The sequence below is a fragment of the Phoenix dactylifera genome, chromosome 7, assembly GCF_009389715.1.
Source record: "Phoenix dactylifera cultivar Barhee BC4 chromosome 7, palm_55x_up_171113_PBpolish2nd_filt_p, whole genome shotgun sequence".
NCBI classification, from domain to species: Eukaryota; Viridiplantae; Streptophyta; class Magnoliopsida; order Arecales; family Arecaceae; genus Phoenix; species Phoenix dactylifera.
This window is the reverse complement of record NC_052398.1, coordinates 341,699-362,971: the sequence shown is the minus strand read 5'-3', so window position 1 is coordinate 362,971 and position 21,273 is coordinate 341,699. Positions and strand designations below refer to the sequence as shown.

Genomic DNA, 21,273 nt, shown 5'->3' with positions numbered 1-21,273 from the left:
ATTGTGCATACCAGCACCGGATTTAAAACTAAGGAAGTAGGGCCCGGCTTGAAGGAAGAACATGAAAGGAGTAAATGAGCTAGTTGGCAATGGCGATGGTAGATCTTACAGGCACCGAAGGAGGAATGAGCATGGCGATGGGCCGACAGTTCACAATGGTCGTCGATCGTCCGTACAAGCTCCGAAAAGCTTGTGGCGGCATCCTTATCTCCGAATAGTGGATGCTCAGATGGAGTATCGTGGTCTCCTATTTCGATCTCTTTCTATTTTTTTTATATTATTAGGCTGAAGCCGGTTGGGTTTTTTTAGTATTTAGTCCCATATGGATCTAATTTGTGCTGGTTGACAAAGAAAGGGAGTCTGGAATGCCTCGTCCTTTTCCCAGCGTTGGAAGCGTTGGATCCCATCATCCCAATCTTTGTCCACGAGAGCAGGAGGAGATGCAAGGGATCTCCCATCATCAATATCATGTGTCACGTCGATGATACTATACATCTCCATGGACAGCACCAGGATAGATGACAGTTGTCACTACACCCAACCGTACATCCCTTTCTTCTGCTTGTATTCTTTCTAATGTCTACGTCAATTCAATGCTCGACTTACTCCTTTACCTCCCCCAGAGGTTGGTTGGAGCAGTTTGGTCAGCCCTCGTGAAGCTCCCAACCAAGTCCAATCAAATAGAAGAAAACATACAGTTTCTCCCTCCGCAGTATGTGATATATAAAGTATATAAACAATACAAAGGACCGGTTCCTACCGGGTTTGGAGTCAGGGAGCAGTTCTTACGAACCGTCTCTCAGTGGTCGAGCAAGTCACTCCCACATCAAAAAAATTGTTAGAGCAACTTATACAACATAATAGATTTGACTGGCAAAAAATATTCGTATTTTTAGGAAGCACACCATATCACCGACGCTCGTAGCAGGGAACGTCTGGACGCAGGCGGCGAAAATTAGTAATATTTTCTTCTCAAAAGGATCTTTGACAGCTTGGAATATTTAAGGTTCTCATTTTGCCCTAGCAGCACCCTATACGATGTTCTTCACTTGAGAGCCTCCATCCTCAAGCTTCTTCAAGATCAGCTTTGTAGGTCCGTGCTGAATGGAGGCATAAGGGAAGAAGCGGATTTCATCATCAGGAACCCAAATTTCAAGATAGTGGTAGCGAGTGCCTGCCAGTTATTCGACATCACGGTTCCCTGTACGAAGCTGAGAATTACCTGGATGGACCTTCGACATGTTCGGAGAATGCTACTAACTAGTTTAGTTATTCTGGAAGGTAACTCGACCACGGTCATCAGCTGGATCCAAGGGTCCGAGAGCTGCCGATTGCGACCATCCATTGCTTCGAAACATCTGAATGATGATGAGGGATGGAGGGGTCGTTCAGGCTATGCATGTATTTAGAGAAGCCAACAGAGCTGCGGATTGGGTGGCCGTCTATGTGGCCAACTACGCCAGTAGCACCTTATGGGTTGGAGATGGGAAGCTATCTCGGAAGCTCTGTGATATTCTGTTTTCTATTTTTATTAGATATGTTCATATACATATTGTACGAATTATTTGCCTGGGAAGAGAGAGAGAGAGAGAGGAGGAGGGGAAAGAAATGGGTGGTTCTATATACACCCCCCTATTGCTAAGGACACCCCCCAAAAACCAAAAAAAAAATACCCAAACTAACCTTTAGTGTAATTACCATATTGCCCTTGAAATTTTCTCAAACACCCCCCTTCCTCCTCCTCCGTTTCGTTTTGAAAAGAAAAAAAAAAACACCCCTCAAACCCCCCTTAAACCCCTCGATCCATTTACATCGTTTAGGCGATCTTTGAAGGAGATTTAAGCCCCATTCGAAGCATGGACAAGCAACTAGTGATTTGGGACGAAGAATCGGCCGCAAAGGTACGTGTTCCACCTTGTTTCGAATTTTTTTTTTTTCACGGTTCGTGCTCCGTTCGGCACTGGATCGTCGAACAAAAGGCTTCTGTTCGGCTGAACAGTGCCGAACAGAAGCTTTCTGTTCGGCAACCCTCAACCGAACAGATCTGTTCGGCTGTACAGTGCCGAACAGAAGGCTTCTGTCCGGCACTGTTTAGCCGAACAGAAGCCTTTTGTTCGGCGATCCAGTGCCGAACGGAGCACGAACCGTGAAAAAAAAAAATTTCGGGAGAAGCCGGCGAGGTGGTTCCGGGAGAAGCCGGCGAGGTGGTCGGAGATCGGGAGAATGCCGGCGACGAGAGGGAGAAGGGGGAACGGGGGGGTTTTGGGCGTTGGCGAGGTGTTTTGGAGGGGAAGAGCGGGGTGGGGGGGGGTTTGGGGGGTGTAGAGAGCAATTTAGGTGAGGGGGTGGGGAGGGTGGGGGGTAATTTAGGAATTTTTAATTTTTTAGGGGTGTCCTTAGCAAATGGGGGGGTGTAGAGAGTATTTAATTTTTTTTTAATTTTTGGGGGGTGTCCTGAGCAATAGGGGGGTGTATATAGAACCACCCGAAAGAAATATGGAACCAGGTTGGTTTAAGTCGAGCATAAATATCTTCTTTCTGGATTTTATTATAATTTTGTTATCTGTCTTTGAATTATAATTATTTTAGAATTGCTTGTTTCGAGGTCCGTGCGCAATGCGATGAAGCGTCGCACTGGCACTGTCCCCTAATTGCATGTTCCGTAAATAAATTCTGATCGGAGGCTAAAAGACGACACTGATGTTGACCGTGCGCAAAAAAGAGTGTCGGAAACGGGTAGGTCGCGAAGCCCAGCCCACCTGCCCCACAGTGTAGGGATCCCATCACATCCGCTCCTCCTCCCATCACAAAAGATTCCCGGCTTTATCAACCCGAGCCCTCCACGTACAAACTCATGGTCACAGTAGACGCGTGTCAGAAATCGAGTAGGTAACAGTTCAATGTACGGTAGAAGACCAGATTCTGCCCCATGCCATTACTCCACGCGTCGCGTTCTCTTTATTTGCAGGTTAAACATATAAAGTTTTAAAAACGGTACACTGGAGACACGTACTCATCGTCGCCCAGGTCCGGATTCCACCCCCCCAATTGGAATGGCATCCTCGTAACTTCATCCACAACGGGGCACTGTTTTATTTACCGTGAAGCTGGAGAAAGAGAGGGAGAGAGAGAGGCAAAGAGGCGCACTCAGATAAGGGAGAGGAGAGAGTGAGAAACCAAGGTTGGCCGGAGATGTGCCTGACGACGAAGAAACCCGGGGCTGGAGCACCCACGCCGGAGTCCGGGGAGGAGTCCTACGACTGGCGGTTTGAGGCGATCAACGGCGGATCGCTTCGTCACGTGGACCTCCAAACGGGATCCAACGGCTGGGCTTCCCCACCGGGCGACCTCTTCGCCCTCCGCAGCCGCCACTACTTCTCCCGCCGCCTGAAGACACCCTCCGGCAACTGGCTCCTCAAGCCCGCAGGCGTCGACTGGCTCCGGTCCACCTCGCGCCTCGACAACGTCCTCGGCCGTCCGGATAACCGCGTGGCGGCCGCCCTCTGCCGGGCCCAGGCCCTCGGCCTCTCGCGCAAGGCCTTCCTCTTCGCCGTCAACCTCCAGGTCCCCGGCCGCGAGTGCCACTCCGCTGTCTTCTACTTCACCGCCGAGGACCCCGTCCCCCCGGGCTCCCTCTTCTACCGATTCGTCCACGGCGACGACGCCTTCCGCAACGCCCGCTTCAAGATCGTCAACCGGATCGTCGATGGCCCGTGGATCGTGAAGGCCGCGGTGGGGAACTACGCCGCCTGCCTCCTCGGGAAGGCGCTCACCTGCAGCTACCACCGCGGGGAGAACTATCTCGAGATCGACGTCGACATCGGGAGCTCGGCGATTGCCAACGCGATCCTCCACCTGGCTCTGGGCTACGTGACGGCGGTGACGATCGACATGGGGTTCTTGGTGGAGGCGCAGGCGGAGGAGGAACTGCCGGAGCGGCTGATCGGGGCGGTGAGGGTGGCTCGGATGGAGATGGGGTCGGCCACCTACGTGGAGACTCGGGGGAAGGCGGTGGAGATCGGGAAGCCCGGGTTCCGGGTCGTGGCCAAGGTCAATCACCACAGCCAGAGCCCGAGGGCGTCCAAGGAGCGCGAGGAGGATGGTTACAAATTCTCCCCTTCTTCGTCGTTTGTTTTATCGAAAAAGATGTAATCTTTAGCAAAAAAGATGCAATCTTCAGCCGTTCTGCTCTAAAAGGCCCGGTTTTTAGGTTTCGTAGACAATAATCTTTCAGTTCGGGGAGAGATCGCTGGAGATTGTTTTATGCTTGCCGGATGATCCATTTATTAGTCTTATTTTTTGATGTCCACTTGGCATTTGCTGTTTGATCATCTCCTTCTCCTCCTCCTCCTCTCTCTCTCTCTAGCTCTCCCTCCCTCCCTCAACAGCGGTAGAGAAATATTCCAATCATTTGTCGATTCTTAATCATGTTTACGAATAGGGATTGCACAGATTCTCTTCCATATTATTAGTTATGAGTTGTTTTGCTGGTGCGGGAATCTTCTAGGCGAAACCGTGATGATCTTGATGTTCCGTTTGGTGGGCTTCCTTTGTCTCGTTATACATCATGAAACCCGTCTTAGATGTCATCCACTGTCGACGGTTTCTTTGTCTGTCTTGTGACACGGAAAGGACAATGGCCTTCCACTTGTTTAGCTGTTGGAAAAGATCAGATTTTTCTCTCGGTTTGCAGAAAGTGGAAAGCATTGTTATGTGACATTATGTTCATTAGATCAGGGCTGGAAGACGAGCAAGGATAGTTATTATATATTACCACAGTAGAGGAAAGGTTTGAGAGAGAGAGAGAGAGAGACGTAAGGTTGTAATGCATATGCAGTTACTCAAAACGAGGTTTACATGAATGACTTGAAGATTGCAGGAGGGGCTATGGATGGCTAAATTAGGTTTACTAAGGTGTTACTGATTGTTTTCTGTTGTAATACATAGGCAATTACTCGAAACAAGTTTTGCATGAATGAGCCAAATGAATTTAGCTCTTAAACTCTTCCTTGATTTTTGATTCTTAAGGAAGAAGTAGAAGTAAAAGCCCATTTCCTGAAAGCCTCTATACCATCAATTGGTGTTAAATCTATAAAACCTGTTAGCATGAGATTTTATTAAGCTAATGTTGTTGAGAAAGGGAGAGGATGAAAACGCTGAAAAGGCTGTTGATGTTGGACTCACCGCAATAATAGACAAGTTAAATGACTTCCTGCCATTTCTTTTATCTTCAGAGTCAAACAAGAGGATTTTCATATTGAACAGATGAAAGAGACTGAAAAGGCTTGTCCCTCTGTCTTTGATTCCGATGCTTGGCATGAGATAGATATTTCTACATTGCTCTCTCTCTCTCTCTCTCTCTCTCTCTCTCTCTCTCTCTCAGAAGAATGGATTATAAATGTGTAAATGCCTAGTATGTACACATCCAATACAATTAAAAAACAGAACATTACTCAATATAATTGGGACTATTGATAAGTCGGATCCAAAGCACCCCCCTATAATTACTCGTCACAAATCCAATTTGTAGCACTTTGGAAACACGCTCTCTCGAGCTTCTTCGGATGTCATGCATGAGCGGATAAGCAGCTTCGGAACTTGTCTCACTCTGGATCGATCCCATCATCATTGAATTTCATATCACACTATTTTTTGCCCATATGACTGATTGGACGGAACTTGGCGTCTCCCAGCTCCCCTCTCACGAGGGCAAAAAAAATCCCAGACCTTCTTCCAAAATCCAATTCCATTGCAGAAAACTGGCACATGACCCATATTCAGTTCGGTGTTCCCTCACTTCCTCCCTGCAAAAGTTTAAAAAAACAGAAACAAAAAAACAGAAGGAAAAAAAAAAAAAAAAAAAGCCAGCTACTGAGACACCATAGATATCAACAGTGTAATAGATCGAGAGAGGACTCTGATGGACCAATAGTGCCACGACCCACACAAAAAAAAAGAAAAAAAAAACTCTCTTTTGCTTTTTGCCCCTCTTTTTTTCTCTTCGGGTCCATTCGGATTGGATTAGGTCCATTCGGTAAACCCAGATCCGACCCAAAAAATGATTCGAGTCTAATTTTAGGATCCGACCCGAGCCTGCGGGTCCTAAAATTCGGGTCTACGCGGGTCAGGCCGGGTCGGGTCTCGGGTCAACCCGACCCATTTGCAGCCTTACACACCATAGCCTAAATGTTCATGAGCAGCAGATGGCTATCACTCACACCACCAGCACTTCGCTGGATCCAACCGATGACTGTCGTCGAATCGCCCTCTAGTACTACAGCACATGCAGGCAAAAAACGTTGGACTCCTCAACTTCGCCTTCGAAACCGAGATGTCGAAGATCTGGTAGCCCTTAACCGCAATCACTCTGGAGTCCGGACCTCTGATGATGAAGCCCGCCTCTCTCCTGCTCCTGCCATTCAGTACACATCCGTCGAAATTTACCTTGAGGAAGCTCGGAGTGAGGGCTCCCAAGCGAGCAATGTTATCCTCAGAAATATTTGCATTCTTTTTTTTTTCCTTCTGGTTTCCAAATGAAACAATTATTCTCTAAAAAATAAAATGATAATGCTCTAAAATCTATCGCCTGATGTCTTTCCTGCTGCTTCTGGTTCCATACTTTTTGCGTACGGGCCATGGTGATTGCTTTCTACAAATCACCCTTTGCTTCCTAATCGCGGCATTTTTATTTTCTTCCTCATCCCTCACCGACGTACTTTATGAAATGTCTTTGGAGCCCTCTAATTTATCCTATAGGTCCCTCACAAGATGAAAGCATTCTTTAGAATTGCTCTTCCCATTTTTTATATGTCCTCTGCTCAAGTTGTTTAAATGCATGTTTGTTGATCTGGTAACAAGCTTTATGGTCTCTACTGAGCGTGGGTGGTCCTGATAAAAGAAATTATATTCTAAGAGTATGGATGCCGGGAATCACAGCTGCTCATTCCAATAGGCTTTATTCATCAAACACTTACTTAGTGCGCCGTTATGGAAACGAGCGGTTGTGATTAGCCGCGTATACAACCTTAGGATGCATGCTGTGTCAGATATAATTTCCCTTCTGATAGGCTGGATAATCCAATTAGACAGCTCCTTAACCAAATAAAATAAGGGAAAACCTAGCCCTGTTGGATACGCAACTTATAGTGCAATGAGTCGGCTCATCTGGCATTCGAATTTAATATATAGTTAAGCTATGCTGCATGCATGGTGTCAGGCCAATGCAGAAGTTGATAGATAAAAGAAGTTTTAAACTTCCGTCCAGGTCAAGAAGTATCACTAATTTTTAGGTGATTCGGGAAGGGAAAAAAAAAAGTTCCAAAATTATTGGTTGGGAGTGCTTCGAGGTGTTAATTTATGCAAGAGTATAGCATGTGCTTCATGCTTGTGTAGTGTTTGAGGGAAGGAGAGACGACGAGTTTAGATTCTAATCCATTATCTTATTTTATATTACTGTATTATATTATAATATTATTATGTTATATTATTATGTTAAAATCATAATATATTATATTATAATGCAATAATATTGTACTATTAATAATACATTACTATATTATATTACATCATATTATGTTATATTATTATGCTATAGTATTCAATATTATATACACTATATTATAATATTTTTATAAAAAATAATAATATTTTAATATGTAATAATATATAATATTATATTATACCATACTCCACTATGTAATACTATACAATATTTTTTATTATACCAAAAACACTTGCTTATTTTGTTTGTTAAACATATGTTAAATGTCACAATACTTTAGAAATATATAATTACCAAACAACAAATATTTTTTTATAAAAACTCTACTTCTAAAAGCTCTATTGCTCATAGTAATCTCAAATAGGCCTGAGTCAGCGTTTTTACTTGCGAAGTTTCTTGGGACGTGCTGCTGCGGCTTATTATCCCAACCAAAGGCTTGTCTCCGGTGCCTATGCCGTGGTTGAAAGAAGCCTGTTGCTTTTGGCCCAAAAATAAAAGGAAGCCCACTTGCCAGCGGCTTCGGTAATGGCGAACTAATGGAGATAGTATGATTATGAAGTTTCGAGAGAACTTGGTGGTCCATAACTTGGGCCTTTGTACTTGATGCAAATACCAATTGCTTTTCAGATATGCCAAGAGAGGCGACATTTAAGTACTCTGGCTTATTACAATGGTAAAATCTTGGGTTATGGCAGCTTATGCCATGATATCGTATGGTCTTCATAATTCTAAAACATTTTTATTTTCGTCCTTTTAAATTTGTGGAATGTTTTTATTTTGGTCCAATAATCCAATTGGAGTTATAGCTTAGCCGGTTGGCTACTCTCTCTTCTTTGGAGAAGTTACAAGTTCGACTTAAGCTTGCGGAACTCGCAACCTATTTACCATGACCATTCAAGCTTTTGGATAATCTATCATCTCTTATTAGTCCTGTCTCAATTTTCTTCTGGTTTTGGCTCTTGAGTTCATAGCTTGGACGCTCTTGATCCCCGATTTAGTGCCTCTTCTTCACCGTGTTAACAAGGCAAGGCTTTGAGGTGAAGTTTTGGTCAGAGGCTGACATCCTACTTTCGTGCGTCTAAATTTGACCATGTCACCCTAGGAATTGAAGGGCCGCTTGAATTCGATTCCTGGTTAAGACGCCAACAATTTTTCTTTTTACGGGGTGCGACCACGGGACACATTCAATGGGCGTACCTGAATCATGCAAATCTAGTATAAGTATATCCAAAAAAAATCAAAAAATTGTTAACTCTGTGGCAGGGGACAGCTGCCTCCCAGAATCTGAATAAGATTTGCAGAACGTGGAGTGATTTAGAAGAGATGATACACGGTTAAATATGCTCCTGATTACAGCTCCGGTGCTCCGTTAACTGGAAGAGAAGCAAGCAGCAGCCTTTGGGCTGTCTTAAAAAAGTTCGGGCATTTCAACCCAAGATGGACATGGGTTCTATCTTTTGCACGAAAGAAGGATTCATCTTTCTTCGCACAAATCCATATTCGGATCGCACAATGGCCGCTTCAAAATCTATGCAGGAGGATGAATGAGACTGCCATGAGAGTGTTCAGAGTGCTTTGAGAGCTGTGTGAGGTGCAATCCAACTATCGAGGTCATGAAAGAAAGATCAATCATTCCGAGATGTTTCGAAAGCATGTATTTCTTCTATATGCCTAGTCAGACATCCCAAGACTTCATAGATCTCGGCTGCTTGTGGGTGCGATCTGTCCCCAGCAACAAACATCTGAAGCCCACCCTTGTCTTCTATGCAACTCCAACCTGGTCTCCTTATAAAACCCTTTTCACCCATAAACTTCCGAATATTCTCGGTAACATCCCATTTACCAGTGCTAGCATGGATGTTGCTCAGGACAACATGATAACCAACATTGTCTGGTTCTAAATCAAAAATTTTTTGGGCTGCGTAGTTGCCAAGTCTACCATCTGAATATGTCCTGCAGGAGGCAAGCAGAGCACCCCAAATTCGACCATCAGGTTCGGCATCCATGGAGTTAATTACCTCTAAAGCTTCATGAAGCTTCTCTGATCGGCCGAGCAAATCCACCATGCAAGTGTAGTGGTTTAAATCAGGCTTGATCCCATAATTTCTAGTCATGCAATCAAACACCTTGCGCCCTTCGCTCACAAGTCCCGAGTGGCTGCAAGCAGATAGCAAGCTCAGAAACGTAACGCCATTTGGTGTGATTCCTTCCTCTTGCATTTGGTGGAATGATCTCAAAGCTTCCGATCCAAGCCCATGAATTGCATATCCCTCAATCATTGAACTCCATGCTACCGTATCCTTGAGAACCATAAGATCGAAACACCTTTGTGCTAGGATGATGCTTCCACACTTCACATACATGTTAAGGATGGAGGTTTCCAAGTTTTTGTCATCTGAGTCCATGCCCAACTTGTTCCTTATCAAGTACCCATGGATTCCTTTACCTAATCTCAAAGCACCTAAATGGGTATATGAGAGAACCAGGCCCCGTATAACATCGGCACTCGGCTCAAAACCGGCACTCTGCATTCTCTGAAACAGATCAATAGCATCTCTGAACTGGCCTTGTTGGATAAAATCCCACATCATGACACTCCATGAAGTGCTGGTCTTCACTTCAATCTCTTCAAACAGCTGGATAGCCAATGCCAATTCTCCACATTTGGCATAAAAATCCACAAGAGAAGCTTCCAAGACCGCGTCAATCTGCCCACATTTCACTGCATAACAATGTACCTTCTGGCCTTGGTGAAGGTCCCCACACTTCGCAAATGCTGAGATAACCAAAGTAAGTGTCTCATGGCTCGGAATCAGCTCGGTCTTCATCTTTTCATAACAATGAACTACTTGGGAAACATCACCCATCGAGTAATTCGCCGACATTATAATGTTCCATGAAACAACACTCTTCATCTGAATCCTACTAAAGAGTTCCTTCATCTCTTTGAAACAACCAGCTTTGCTGAACACCATCAAGAGTGAATTCTGCACCAACTCATGACTTTCAAACCCTTTCTTAATTACAAAGCTAAACAATTGACTCCCTCCAACCACATCTTCCACAACACCACATGCTCGTAGTATGACTGCTAGCGTCACCGAACTGGGCTCCAAACCCTCCCTCTGCATTTCATGGAATAGCCGAAGTGGTTCCTGAGTGTCTCCAATCTCAACATAACCTGAGATCATGGAGGTCCAAGAAACTACATCTCTAACAAGCATTTCATCAAACAGCCGGCGAGCTAACCCGATAAAATCGCTCCTCGCATACACTTCTATCATTGTATTGCAGAAATAGATATCACTGCCAAAACCTGTTTGAATTCCAAGGCAGTGGATTGCTTCCCCGAGTTTAAAGTGCTCCGTCCAGGATGAGATGGCACGGTTGACAAGAGGAAACGTGTAGTGATCGGGCCGAGCACCCGCCTCTCGCATAGCAGAGAAGAGGGAGAGAGCAGCATCAAAAAGCCCTGCATCGACATGGGCTTTGATGATTGCATTCCAATGGAATGCATCGGGTTTTGACAAGGCCTTGAACTCTGAGATGGTATCGGTAAGCCCGCGAAATCCAGCAGTCAAAAAGATGCGATTTTGGGCTCTGGAGATTGAACGGAATCCTCTGTGCAGGGTCAAGACTTGGACCTGTAGATATTCTTTGCATCGATGTAGCATGGACGAAAAAGTGCAGGGGTTGAGATCCAGGGAATGAACTGGTTTTCAGGTGGTCGTAGCGAGGGCGTGATGGCAATAATTAGGAGAGAGAAAAAAATTATTATTGAAATTGAGTTATAATAAAAGCTCTCCCTCACTGCTCAAAAAACAAAAAAACAAAAAAATCGCCCTCCCTTTCTCAATTTTTTCTTACGCCATATTAAAGGAGGCACTAAAAATCTTTTAAAATTTTTGATTCTTACTCAAATTTAAAAATTAATAAAAAATAAAATTTAATAACTACTAAAAAGTAAAAATAGCTATTTAAAAAAAATAAATAAAGTCAAACTCGAAATAAGCTCTTAAAAAGCAATTAAACAAGATTTAGAACTTCGCAATGAATCTCTCTCCTTTTTCAGAGAAAGCTAGATTGCTTCAAAATTTTTACAAAAGTTGTGATTCGAGCTAGACTTAGTCTAACTACATGAGCCCGACAATCTGGACCCATCAATGGGTTCGGGTCTGTCTATATTGACTCCATCTCCACCCAATTGCAGTTAGACTTGCTTTTATCTCTGTAGCCTGCAACCATGTCCCATGTAGGGAAATTGCACCCTCTAGAGCTATGTTAGTTTTGGCTGGGTAAGTAGCGTGAACTCTAGTACGGGTTTAAGCGCTTCTGAGTTTTTGCCGTACTTTTCTTAGGTGCAGATGTCATCCAAAATCCACCATCCTTGCCCCACTGCACTAAAAAAAAAACCTTGTTTAGATTCATGCTGCAGGTACAAAACCTTGTTTATATCCATGCTGCAGATACACCTTTCCCTTCCCAAATTTTTTGATCAACGATCCATGAATATATACACCTACGATCCATGAATATATACACCTTTCTCTTCCCAACTTTTTACATCGATGGTCACCAAACATTTGCTAAGATGGTATTTCCTCTCCCGGTTTAAGCAAGAGTTCAGGATTTCGGTTTATAATGGCATCAGCTCTTACTTTGATCCCGATTAGCAAAACCTCAATTCGATGCGCTCTTGGGCCAATCTATCTAGAGGCATAGACTCTGGCCAAGATTAGATGGAATGGGTGGGAATAACAGGCAGGATTGGAACCCTTCTCCATTGATTTTTTTTTTTTAAAAAAAATAAAGTTGTTGGTTATTCGTTCAATTAACTATAATTACTGTTTATTTCCAACTTGATTTGGAGTCTCGTAATGGCATATCTCAGTCCTCCTCCAATATTTAGAATAAAATGAGTCGCCGATTCAGGTACGAGATATTATTATTAGAGCTTGGATAACTAGACATCCAACCCGTGATTGCAACTAACGACAATATTATCTTTTCTAAAAAAAGCCATCAACAGTGTCACACTGCATATACAGAAAGAAACCAATTCTAACAGAATTATTTGTCTAATACTTTAATGAGAACTGTTGCTTGTATCAAGGCTCATCCATCAACATCTACTTCTCAACAGCATGCGGAAATAACAATATACAGAAAGAAATCAATTCTAAAAGTATAAGTTGTGCAGCGTTTTAATTGGAATTATACTTTCCAAGGAACATCTGTATGAAATCAATCTTGATAGAGGGAACAGAGAATTGATTCATCTTGATGTGTACCCAAAATCAGGCTTGGAATCCAGAAGCCCCATCGTGTTCATGCATCGCTGTCTTGCTTAAAAAATCTTCCTGTTCACATCAATAATTTGCGCAGGTAGATATTCAGTGCGATCATACACAAGAAATTAAATGAAAGTCAAACACAGGAAAAACTGGTTTCTTATCCTATGCTGCAGAACAAAAATGAGCAGGTTATATCAAGCTTGCTTGTTTACAATCATGCTTGAGCAAACAAAATCACATTTTTTACTAGAGATTTTACTGAAATAATGTTTGGGCAAAATCCAAGCAATGAATTGAAGGTTCAACAAATAATGTAGATATTGCTGCATGACTGATTCAATCTTTTCCATAATTATATTTATCTATTTATTTATTTTTGTTTGCTGATTAACATTCTAAAGGCTAGTTATATTTGAAGCCAGTGTCGATGCATTTCACATGAGGTAAGATATTCATATCTTACTATGTAGGAACGAATATGTTCTAAATGAGCTTCATTCTTAGTGAATCATGGCTTTCACTAGAGCTTTTAGTCAAAATAACACAGAAGTTTTTTATTCGCCCCTGAACATGGTCTACGTGATTATTCTGGTAAAAGACATTCGTATGAAAACCAATAAGGAAGAAAATTTGAAGAGAGAAGGTTGTTACACAACGACAAGTAGGTATCTCCTTTACCACACCGACTGAATGGGAGTCTTATTTTGTTACCCAAGAAAGAGACTTGGTTACACGACAATTAGGTACAAGATTCAAATATGAAAAGCCCAACTGATGACTCTTCTCTGGTTTCTCTAGTCAACAAAAAGAAAAAATGTGCTTCAATAACTCTTAGACTCATCAATGAGCTGATCTTTCATCACATACAAATAGTAACACTACAAAATATATATAGCATGCTATTGCAATGAGAAATGATTTTGCTTTAACCAAATCATGTAAAGGACACATAGAACTTTGGCACTTGATGGTCAAAAGAGATGAATGTTACATATTGCAAAACACAACTTTCCACAATTATGAAAGCTAAACTCAAAATTAGTGGCCTATTATATAATTAACAAAAGGAAACAAAGGCTTTGAGCTAAATGAGAAAGCATCAATACCAGCAAATGACAATAGTCATGCAACACCATATTTTCCTTCTCCCACAACATTCTAATCCGAACTCAAGGAAAAAGTATGTCTTCCTTGTGACAACCCTTATACCGAGCACATAGTTATGTGCTGGCATTACCATTCTGAGGCATAATTGGATAGTTGCAAAATGTAGATGCAATTACACAAATAGAAGGACTAAAGCCTTTCTTGCAAAGGTTTTCTAAAAATTTAAAATACTATCCAGGTGATATCAACAAAAGGAAAGTCAGAGAAGAAGTGAAGCATAAAGAAAAGGATATCTTACAAAATTGGGTGCAAGATGCAGTGAAAATCCAGTGGTTCTAAAAGAATTGCATCACGATCCTTCTACCAGTAAACTAACAATAATGAAAATAACTCCATCCATTATATTAAGGTAAGGCGAGTTGAGATGCCATAGTTAAGGTCCACAGAAGGTACTTGATTGGATTACATTGAAATAAAGATCGTAATTGAAGGTTATATATATATTGAGTAGTCTGGGTGCATTTATAATTGTTATAACCCAGTTAGTGAGACAGTCTCTAAAAGAACTGCAGAATTGCATCACAATCCTCCTACCAGTAAACTAACAGTAAGACAAATAACTCCATCCATCATATTAATGTAAGGCGAGTTGAGATGCCATTGTTAAGGTCCATATAAGGTACTTGATTGAATTACATTGAAATAAAGATCGTAAACCCAGTTAGCGAGACAGTTGGAACTGGAGTCTAGTGAGATACTTTAAATTTATTCAAGAAGGGAAGAAACATTGTTTTACTTTATCTATAATATGTTTCTATTGGATCTCTCGGAAGCTTATCTATAGAGTTATTTATAGATAGATAGATAGATAGATAGAACTTATCTATAGAATGTTGTTCTCTTAGCCTTCTGTATAAAATATGAATCCAAAAGATATTTATTTTACTCATTGCCTATGATGCGAAAAATTCATATTTATAGCATCATTTTCAAGATCATAGATAGATAGAACTTATCGATAGAATGTTGTTCTCTTAACCATCTGTATAAAATATGAATCCAAAAGATAGTTATTTTATTCAGTTGTGAAATATTCATATTTGTAGCATCATTTTCAAGATCTTCATGGAATGTGTTCCAGTTTCCAAGGCTGCCCCACATCACATCCGGACCTAATCTCCACCTTCTCTCAGCAATTAGATAACAAAACGCAACATCTATATTGCCATATAAAAAACTACTCACTTATAACACAATATAACAATGAGATAAAACCATTTCGGGGCATCTATATTCAAGCCTAAATTTACAGGAAAGTTTGAAAAGTCGAATTCTCCTACTCTCACCAACTTGATAGTACTTTATTCAAGATCCATTAAATGAAAACTCGACTAAATTCGCATATATTATTTTCTCCTAGAAAGTTATGAAGGAAGAGGGAGCAAGATAACAGCTTTTGGCGAAACTTTAAGGATGCGCGACTAAAGTTGGGCAAATCAGGACACGAAACCCTCCTAATATGTAATAAATCCCAAACATAAAAGACAGAAACGCACTCCGACACACCATTCCCACGAATCATGCTTCAAATATATCTCAATGGATCGGAATCCATCAGAGATCATTTTTCCACACTCTACTCAAAAAAACTATTATTTCTAATCAAAGGAAAATAAAGGAGATAAAGTGATGAGAGAGCTTACAGAGATGGTTCTAATGAATCTTCCTGCGCGGGGGTTGTTTCTGGGAAGCTAATCTATATATCCAATAGACCTACAACAGAGGCAACAAAGCTTACTTCCTTAATCCAGAAAGAGAGATGAATCACAAGATCGCTCCATAAAGAGAGAGAGAGAGAAGGGGTGGGGGGGGGGATTCGATGGATCGGAGGAGAGGGTACGCACCAAGGCCAAGACGTGGACGGCCAAGAGAACGATAACGAACAGAGACGCGTTATCCAGAATCCACGGTCCAGATGTCGTCGTCGGTCTCCTCTCCGCCATTGCCCAGATCTCCAAAAGCTTCAAAGGCTCGCACCCTCGCCGCTGGCCAACGAAACTCCACCTCGCCACGTCGAGAGAAGAGGGAGCGAGGCTTGAGGAGCTGGTTCGACCACAATTACGCAAACATCCTCCCGGCCCTTGGGCTATGATTTGATCTTGGGCGTACCATGTCCAGCGTTGAGACATATACTACTGGTTAGGTTAGTCCGTCTGTGGGGGTCGCACGAGCACGAGTAGAAGTCTTTATTTTGAAAAACTTCCATGTAATAGTTATGTGATGCAGGGTGCAATGTATAAAAACGCATATGAACATGTTTGAGCTGGACCCGGCACTTGGCCTACCGGGACTAGTACAAATTGGAGCTATGCATTTTTTGCAGACATGACTCCCCTTGTTTTTTTTTTGATGGTATACATATGACTCCCCTTAAGAAGAAATTATGCCGCATATAGGGGTTTGTATACAGTGAACGAATCCCAACAATTGGGCCGTAGAGATTAGTTAAAACTTCAAAGTTAACACTTGTAATTTTACATAAAACCTCCCATCAGATGTCGAGATTATAAGCAAGATCCATAATGGAGTCGACCCCTCAGCCATAAACACAGAAAAGTACCCCTGCCTGTCAATTCATTGATATACAAATAATTAGTTCTTCGCACGTGACATGCAATAGTTCCGTTCTATAGGAAATTAGATAGAAAAGCATATATATATATATATATATATATATATATATATATCAAAGTTTGTACCAGTCTAACTAATTACGACTGCAAGTAACTTTTACACCTTTTATGTAGAAAACATTTTAATCAAGATTTGAGAAGGTACCCGGGGTTCGTACAATAGGCAGCCCTTTTTTCCTCTCTTTATTTAGAAGAGAGAACCAGAGAGATCGAGAAATTATTTGATATTCAGAGCTTCCGTAACCCACTAGTTCTTTGAATTGAAGTAATGATCCTTGAGAGTATCAGAATGTCAGCACGGCAAGTTGCTGAGATATATGTCTGCTCTAGGCTAGATCATGATCATTCATGAGTTACTGTCAGAGCAAAAGATGGAGATGCTTAAATGTTTCTCAGTACATTTACACTACGCTACTGCTTTTCTGACTTTCATATACTTTGAACTCGTAGGTCTTTGTTTTTGCCACCATACATATCTATATAACCTATATATCATAGAATATGTGCAGGCCTTTCGCACATATAATTTATGTAAAACTAAAAAAATTGGAATTCAGAAACTTTTAGTTCCTACAGCTTGCAGCTTTGAACTGTTCTAAGCCAACTGTAAGAACAGATTTTCTTTACAATGTAAAACAGAAGGATCAAACTACGGAGTGATCCCCTTTAGATGCACCGAAAGGCTGAGTTTTAATCTTTTAGTCATAGTACTTTATAGTTCCATGTTGTATGTATAGGGCTACAGAAAATTACAGCATGGTGAAAGTGTTTCATCTTCCATGACTAGCTGTAAATTTTGTGCTCCAAGCATGTACTACAATGTAAGATACCTAGAATACATATTGGCCATGTCTCCTGGGACCATCAGCAGGAGCCTGATGATTTGCTGATTCATGAAATAGCCTATTTGCCCATCTATCTTTTCGTTGCACGGTGCAATGAAGATAATATCATAGCACTCGAACAGTCTCGGTCCACCTATGTTAATATCATAGCAGATATTTGTTATCTTATTTTAATGGATATAATATGTTACTCCAAAATATGGTTATTGATGAATTCAGCTTGGTCTTCTATTTAAGAAGTGGCTGCCTGCTGTAATGGCAGCTTCAGAACTGCATCCCATGAAGAAAATTGATGAGCCATGACTGCAACAGCAGTTGCTCCAAATGTTGGTCAAGGTACTAAAATCAGCCCCTTATTCTCTTTCCATATAGGTTGGACCTTGTTGTATTGATTTATAAGAAGACTTGTTTGCAGCAGCAAGAAAACAAAGTTTATCCACAAGCATCCGAATCAGACTATTTATGAGTGTTTTGCCTTGCGTATTTCATTCGATTATGTTCTTATTAGACTGAGACCAAAACATGACTATTTATCTTTAGAAATTAGTGCTTGACTGGCGAGCATCAACTATCTACCGAGTATTAACTATCTATATGGATTATGCATTTGCTTTTGTTTTCCCAAACCCAAATAGTTGCGGAAAAGGCTGGATTGTTATGGTTACATGTCCACATCTAAACTGTAATTAATATTGGGCTAGAGATCAGGGAAATGCATCTGCCTGTCAATTTAGGTGGTTCAAGAAATAGAAGCTGTCATTGGCTAAGATTCTTCTCCCTCCATCACAAAGGCTCTATTTCTTGAACTGCTTAACCATCAAGTTCTGAATGCTGTGACTGCTATTAAAAGGACACAACTGAACTTGTGGAACTCATCATGTCCTTTCATCATCCAATTTGTAACTAGAACATGTTTTGACTCAAAACCGATTGAAATTTCTTTCAACATATAAAATTAAATAGGTCCAGTACAATTAAGTTAGCCACATATTGGCTCAGCCTACCCCAGTTTTGAGCCGAGTCAGCTCAAATATGGTCTGCCTAGCCCAAGTTGCACTCCCACCTAAAGACAAAGCTTTTCTGCTTCGATTTCCTTAACAGACAACTTCTCTAAAATAGCATGGATGGTGTTTTATCCATATCTCTATCAATCCTTTATGGAGCTAACCTGCCACCTTTGCTGTTGGAATAATTTGAGATGGTGGGATGTTCCTTTTTTTGAGACAGCCCCAGTTTTTTGAAAAAAATGAGCTGAAATAAACTTCCTTCTCAACTAACAGCTCTGCACCATAATTGGCTTTATTTTGATGATTAAAGAAAAAAAAGCTAAATCAAGATTCGCCGTTTAGATACTAGACCCCGTATCGATACCATACTAGCACAGCATCGATACAGTACAGTATAGATTTTTTTCGGCATTCTGAGTGTTCGTATGCCGCTCGTACCGAGTATCAATACCAAACAGGTACAATATGATATGTTTTGTACCATCCGATTCGGACCAATATGGTGTATCTTGAGCCAAATAATGATAGTAAAATTGATTTACTAAGATAAACTATTTTATGTGGCATCTAGCCCAAACCTTGCCTTTAAAAACAGCATCCATGTGTATTACATAAAAAGGCACCATGTCATCAACCAAATTTTAGAGTATCACGGTATATTTCGAGAATTTATAATCCCACATCTATTATAAGATAGATTCTTCTCTGTCTCTATCAAAAACATTGGAGAGACACACAAGGATAAATGCACCCATTGGAAGTTTAGCTCTGCTTTTCTCCATTCTTGCCTAACATCTTTATTAGTTTGCATCTTTTGATGTAAAAACTTTTGTGGAGCTCATGTCCTTTCATCATCCAATTTTTTGATGGTCACGGACCTAACTAGTTGTATGTGTGACTGTGAGCAGGTAGCTGGAGCTATCAGTGGTGTGCCTGTCATTAGTTTCTAGCCAAGTCCTCATGATTTGAGTTTTCAAATATCAACTTATAGTACGACTAGAAATATCTTGTGCAATTCTGGCCTTGTGAAGTAGTTGAAAATTTTGGTCTCTGTTGCATATTTAATTTGGAGAAAATTAAAATCTACATTCTGGGTGTAGGGGTATGTCGACATAAATTTTCTTAGCTGACCTCAGCATAATAGTTACTACTATTCTGGTAACTACATTTAAGTTTCAAAAACACTGCTTTAGCTGGTTTAACCATTGTCACCTGCATACTTTAAAGATAAGAAGACGCCAAGTGACGCCGATCGAATGACATTGACATAAGCCCATAAGCAAGAGACTCTGACCAATATGAAATATATTGGATCTATGGATTGCCTTCCACCCGGCAAATGACTTAAATTCTGACTCTGTGCGTCTCTTTTGGCCTCCTTCTTGTTAGCGGCCTCGAAACCTTAAAACATGGCATATGGCCAAACTATCTCACATAAATCTGTTTCTTATCTCCTGTCGCCACCTGATGCCAGGCTTTGCATGTCTTCTACCAACTGAATACAAGCCTTAAAATTAATGACAAATGGCTCTTCTACAAGCCCGTATGAGGAGGGGATTTACATTATGAGAAATCAAAACTCATAAATTTATAGGCACATCGTCTTACTTTTCCAAATCTACCCTGTTTGAATGGTTAGATGGTTACTTTCAGGCTGGTGCCAAATGGACGCATAATCCCAAGCGGTGTGCTCTCTCAACTGTAAGGTGCACCCTGGATCTAGAATTACCGTAGGTGCAGCATCGTTGGGATGGCTAGTGGGGCTTAAATGACAACTTTAGATTATATCTTTGCAGAATAGCGGCACCAACTGGGGATGTAGCTCAGATGGTAGAGCGCTCGCTTAGCATGCGAGAGGTACGGGGATCGATACCCCGCATCTCCATATTTCTTTTCCGCTTGGTGGAAGGAGATGGTCTTTCTTTTTGTTTTTCAGAACTATTTTTTGAAAATGGAGTCCTAATATGTGGGAACCCTTGGAGGACGGATGTCCTATCTCCGGTTATTGGAGTCGCTTCTTGAAGTTGCAGGTAGCGACCAGGTGGTTCCGGAAGTTAAATTACGGACAAAAGCTTCCGGATTCCTCTGGTGCCGGATGGGCTGACGTGGAACAAGTCAGTGGTGGCATGAAGAGAGGGCCCACTCTTACGGCTCCAAGTCCCAATCACAGCTTCGTGGCCAGAGCAAACAAGTGTCCGGTGGTGGTGAACCTGCGTTTCATTTGAGGGACGGGAGGAGCCACTTCAGTAGGACTTTGAGGCAGATTGCCTCACGCTTGGAAAATCCAAGATTAAGATTCATGACTCTCTCTGTTTTTCTTTTTATACGATCCTTATGATAATCCTGATCGCATGAATGATTGAATTGAATGGCTTCTTGTCAATTATAATGTTCCTAAGTTAAATTAATTAGAGGCTTTTGATTTCTAAACCATCTTCTTCTTTATATATATATATATATACACACACTTTCATCTAGCCAGAAAATAAGAATTGAAGGTTGCATTACATTTTCCTTAGATCGCTCTTGAACTTCAAGTTTGTTCGTGAAGGAAATATTTGGATAATTCTGTGAGATTGAGGTTATCGTTCTATTTCTTTAAAGCCTCCCCATTGATATGGGGTGAAGAGTGAAAACTAAGGAGCATGGGCCAATGCATAAAATGCAAAAGAGAATATTGCGATTAATATTTTCGGAACGGGTCGAGGCAAAGGAAACATCTGGAATACTTCATAGTTGGTTTCATAGTTGGTCGAGGCATTAATTTTTTCGCATAGCTCTTCTTTGTATCGGTGCAAGTCCTATCAGAAACCTTCTACCAAGTTC

General features: G+C 41.4%; 2 protein-coding genes and 1 non-coding gene across 4 annotated transcripts; 2 read left to right on the top strand and 1 right to left on the bottom strand.

Annotated features, from left to right (window-relative positions):
• Positions 1-3,001: 3,001 nt before the first annotated feature.
• Positions 3,002-4,309, top strand: LOC103714088 (protein ENHANCED DISEASE RESISTANCE 2-like). The gene has a single exon (XM_008801221.4). It carries the CDS (start codon positions 3,193-3,195, stop codon positions 4,150-4,152), a length of 960 nt encoding a protein of 319 aa, XP_008799443.2. The 5' UTR covers positions 3,002-3,192; the 3' UTR covers positions 4,153-4,309.
• A 4,386-nt stretch (positions 4,310-8,695) lies between these two features.
• Positions 8,696-16,059, bottom strand: LOC103714086 (pentatricopeptide repeat-containing protein At4g35130, chloroplastic-like). 2 transcript variants are annotated; one of them, XM_039127810.1, is made up of 3 exons: positions 15,807-16,059; positions 15,606-15,675; positions 8,696-11,213 (listed from the first exon to the last, which is right to left on the bottom strand). In XM_039127810.1, exon 3 carries the CDS (start codon positions 11,173-11,175, stop codon positions 9,127-9,129), a length of 2,049 nt encoding a protein of 682 aa, XP_038983738.1. In that variant the 5' UTR covers positions 11,176-11,213; positions 15,606-15,675; positions 15,807-16,059; the 3' UTR covers positions 8,696-9,126. The 2 variants fall into 2 exon arrangements, 1 of the variants encoding a protein (XP_038983738.1); XR_005512336.1 differs by lacking the exon at positions 8,696-11,213 and adding an exon at positions 12,545-12,861 and having other exon boundaries at positions 15,807-16,054.
• A 4,200-nt stretch (positions 16,060-20,259) lies between these two features.
• Positions 20,260-20,332, top strand: TRNAA-AGC. Its single transcript has one exon. It is a non-coding gene; the product is annotated as a tRNA-Ala (tRNA).
• The last annotated feature ends 941 nt before the right edge of the window (positions 20,333-21,273 follow it).

Excerpts from the sequence above, each read along its gene's own strand:
- LOC103714088 (XM_008801221.4), top strand. The coding sequence starts at position 3,193 with ATGTGCCTGACGACGAAGAAACCCGGGGCTGGAGCACCCACGCCGGAG.
- LOC103714086 (XM_039127810.1), bottom strand. The coding sequence starts at position 11,175 with ATGCTACATCGATGCAAAGAATATCTACAGGTCCAAGTCTTGACCCTG.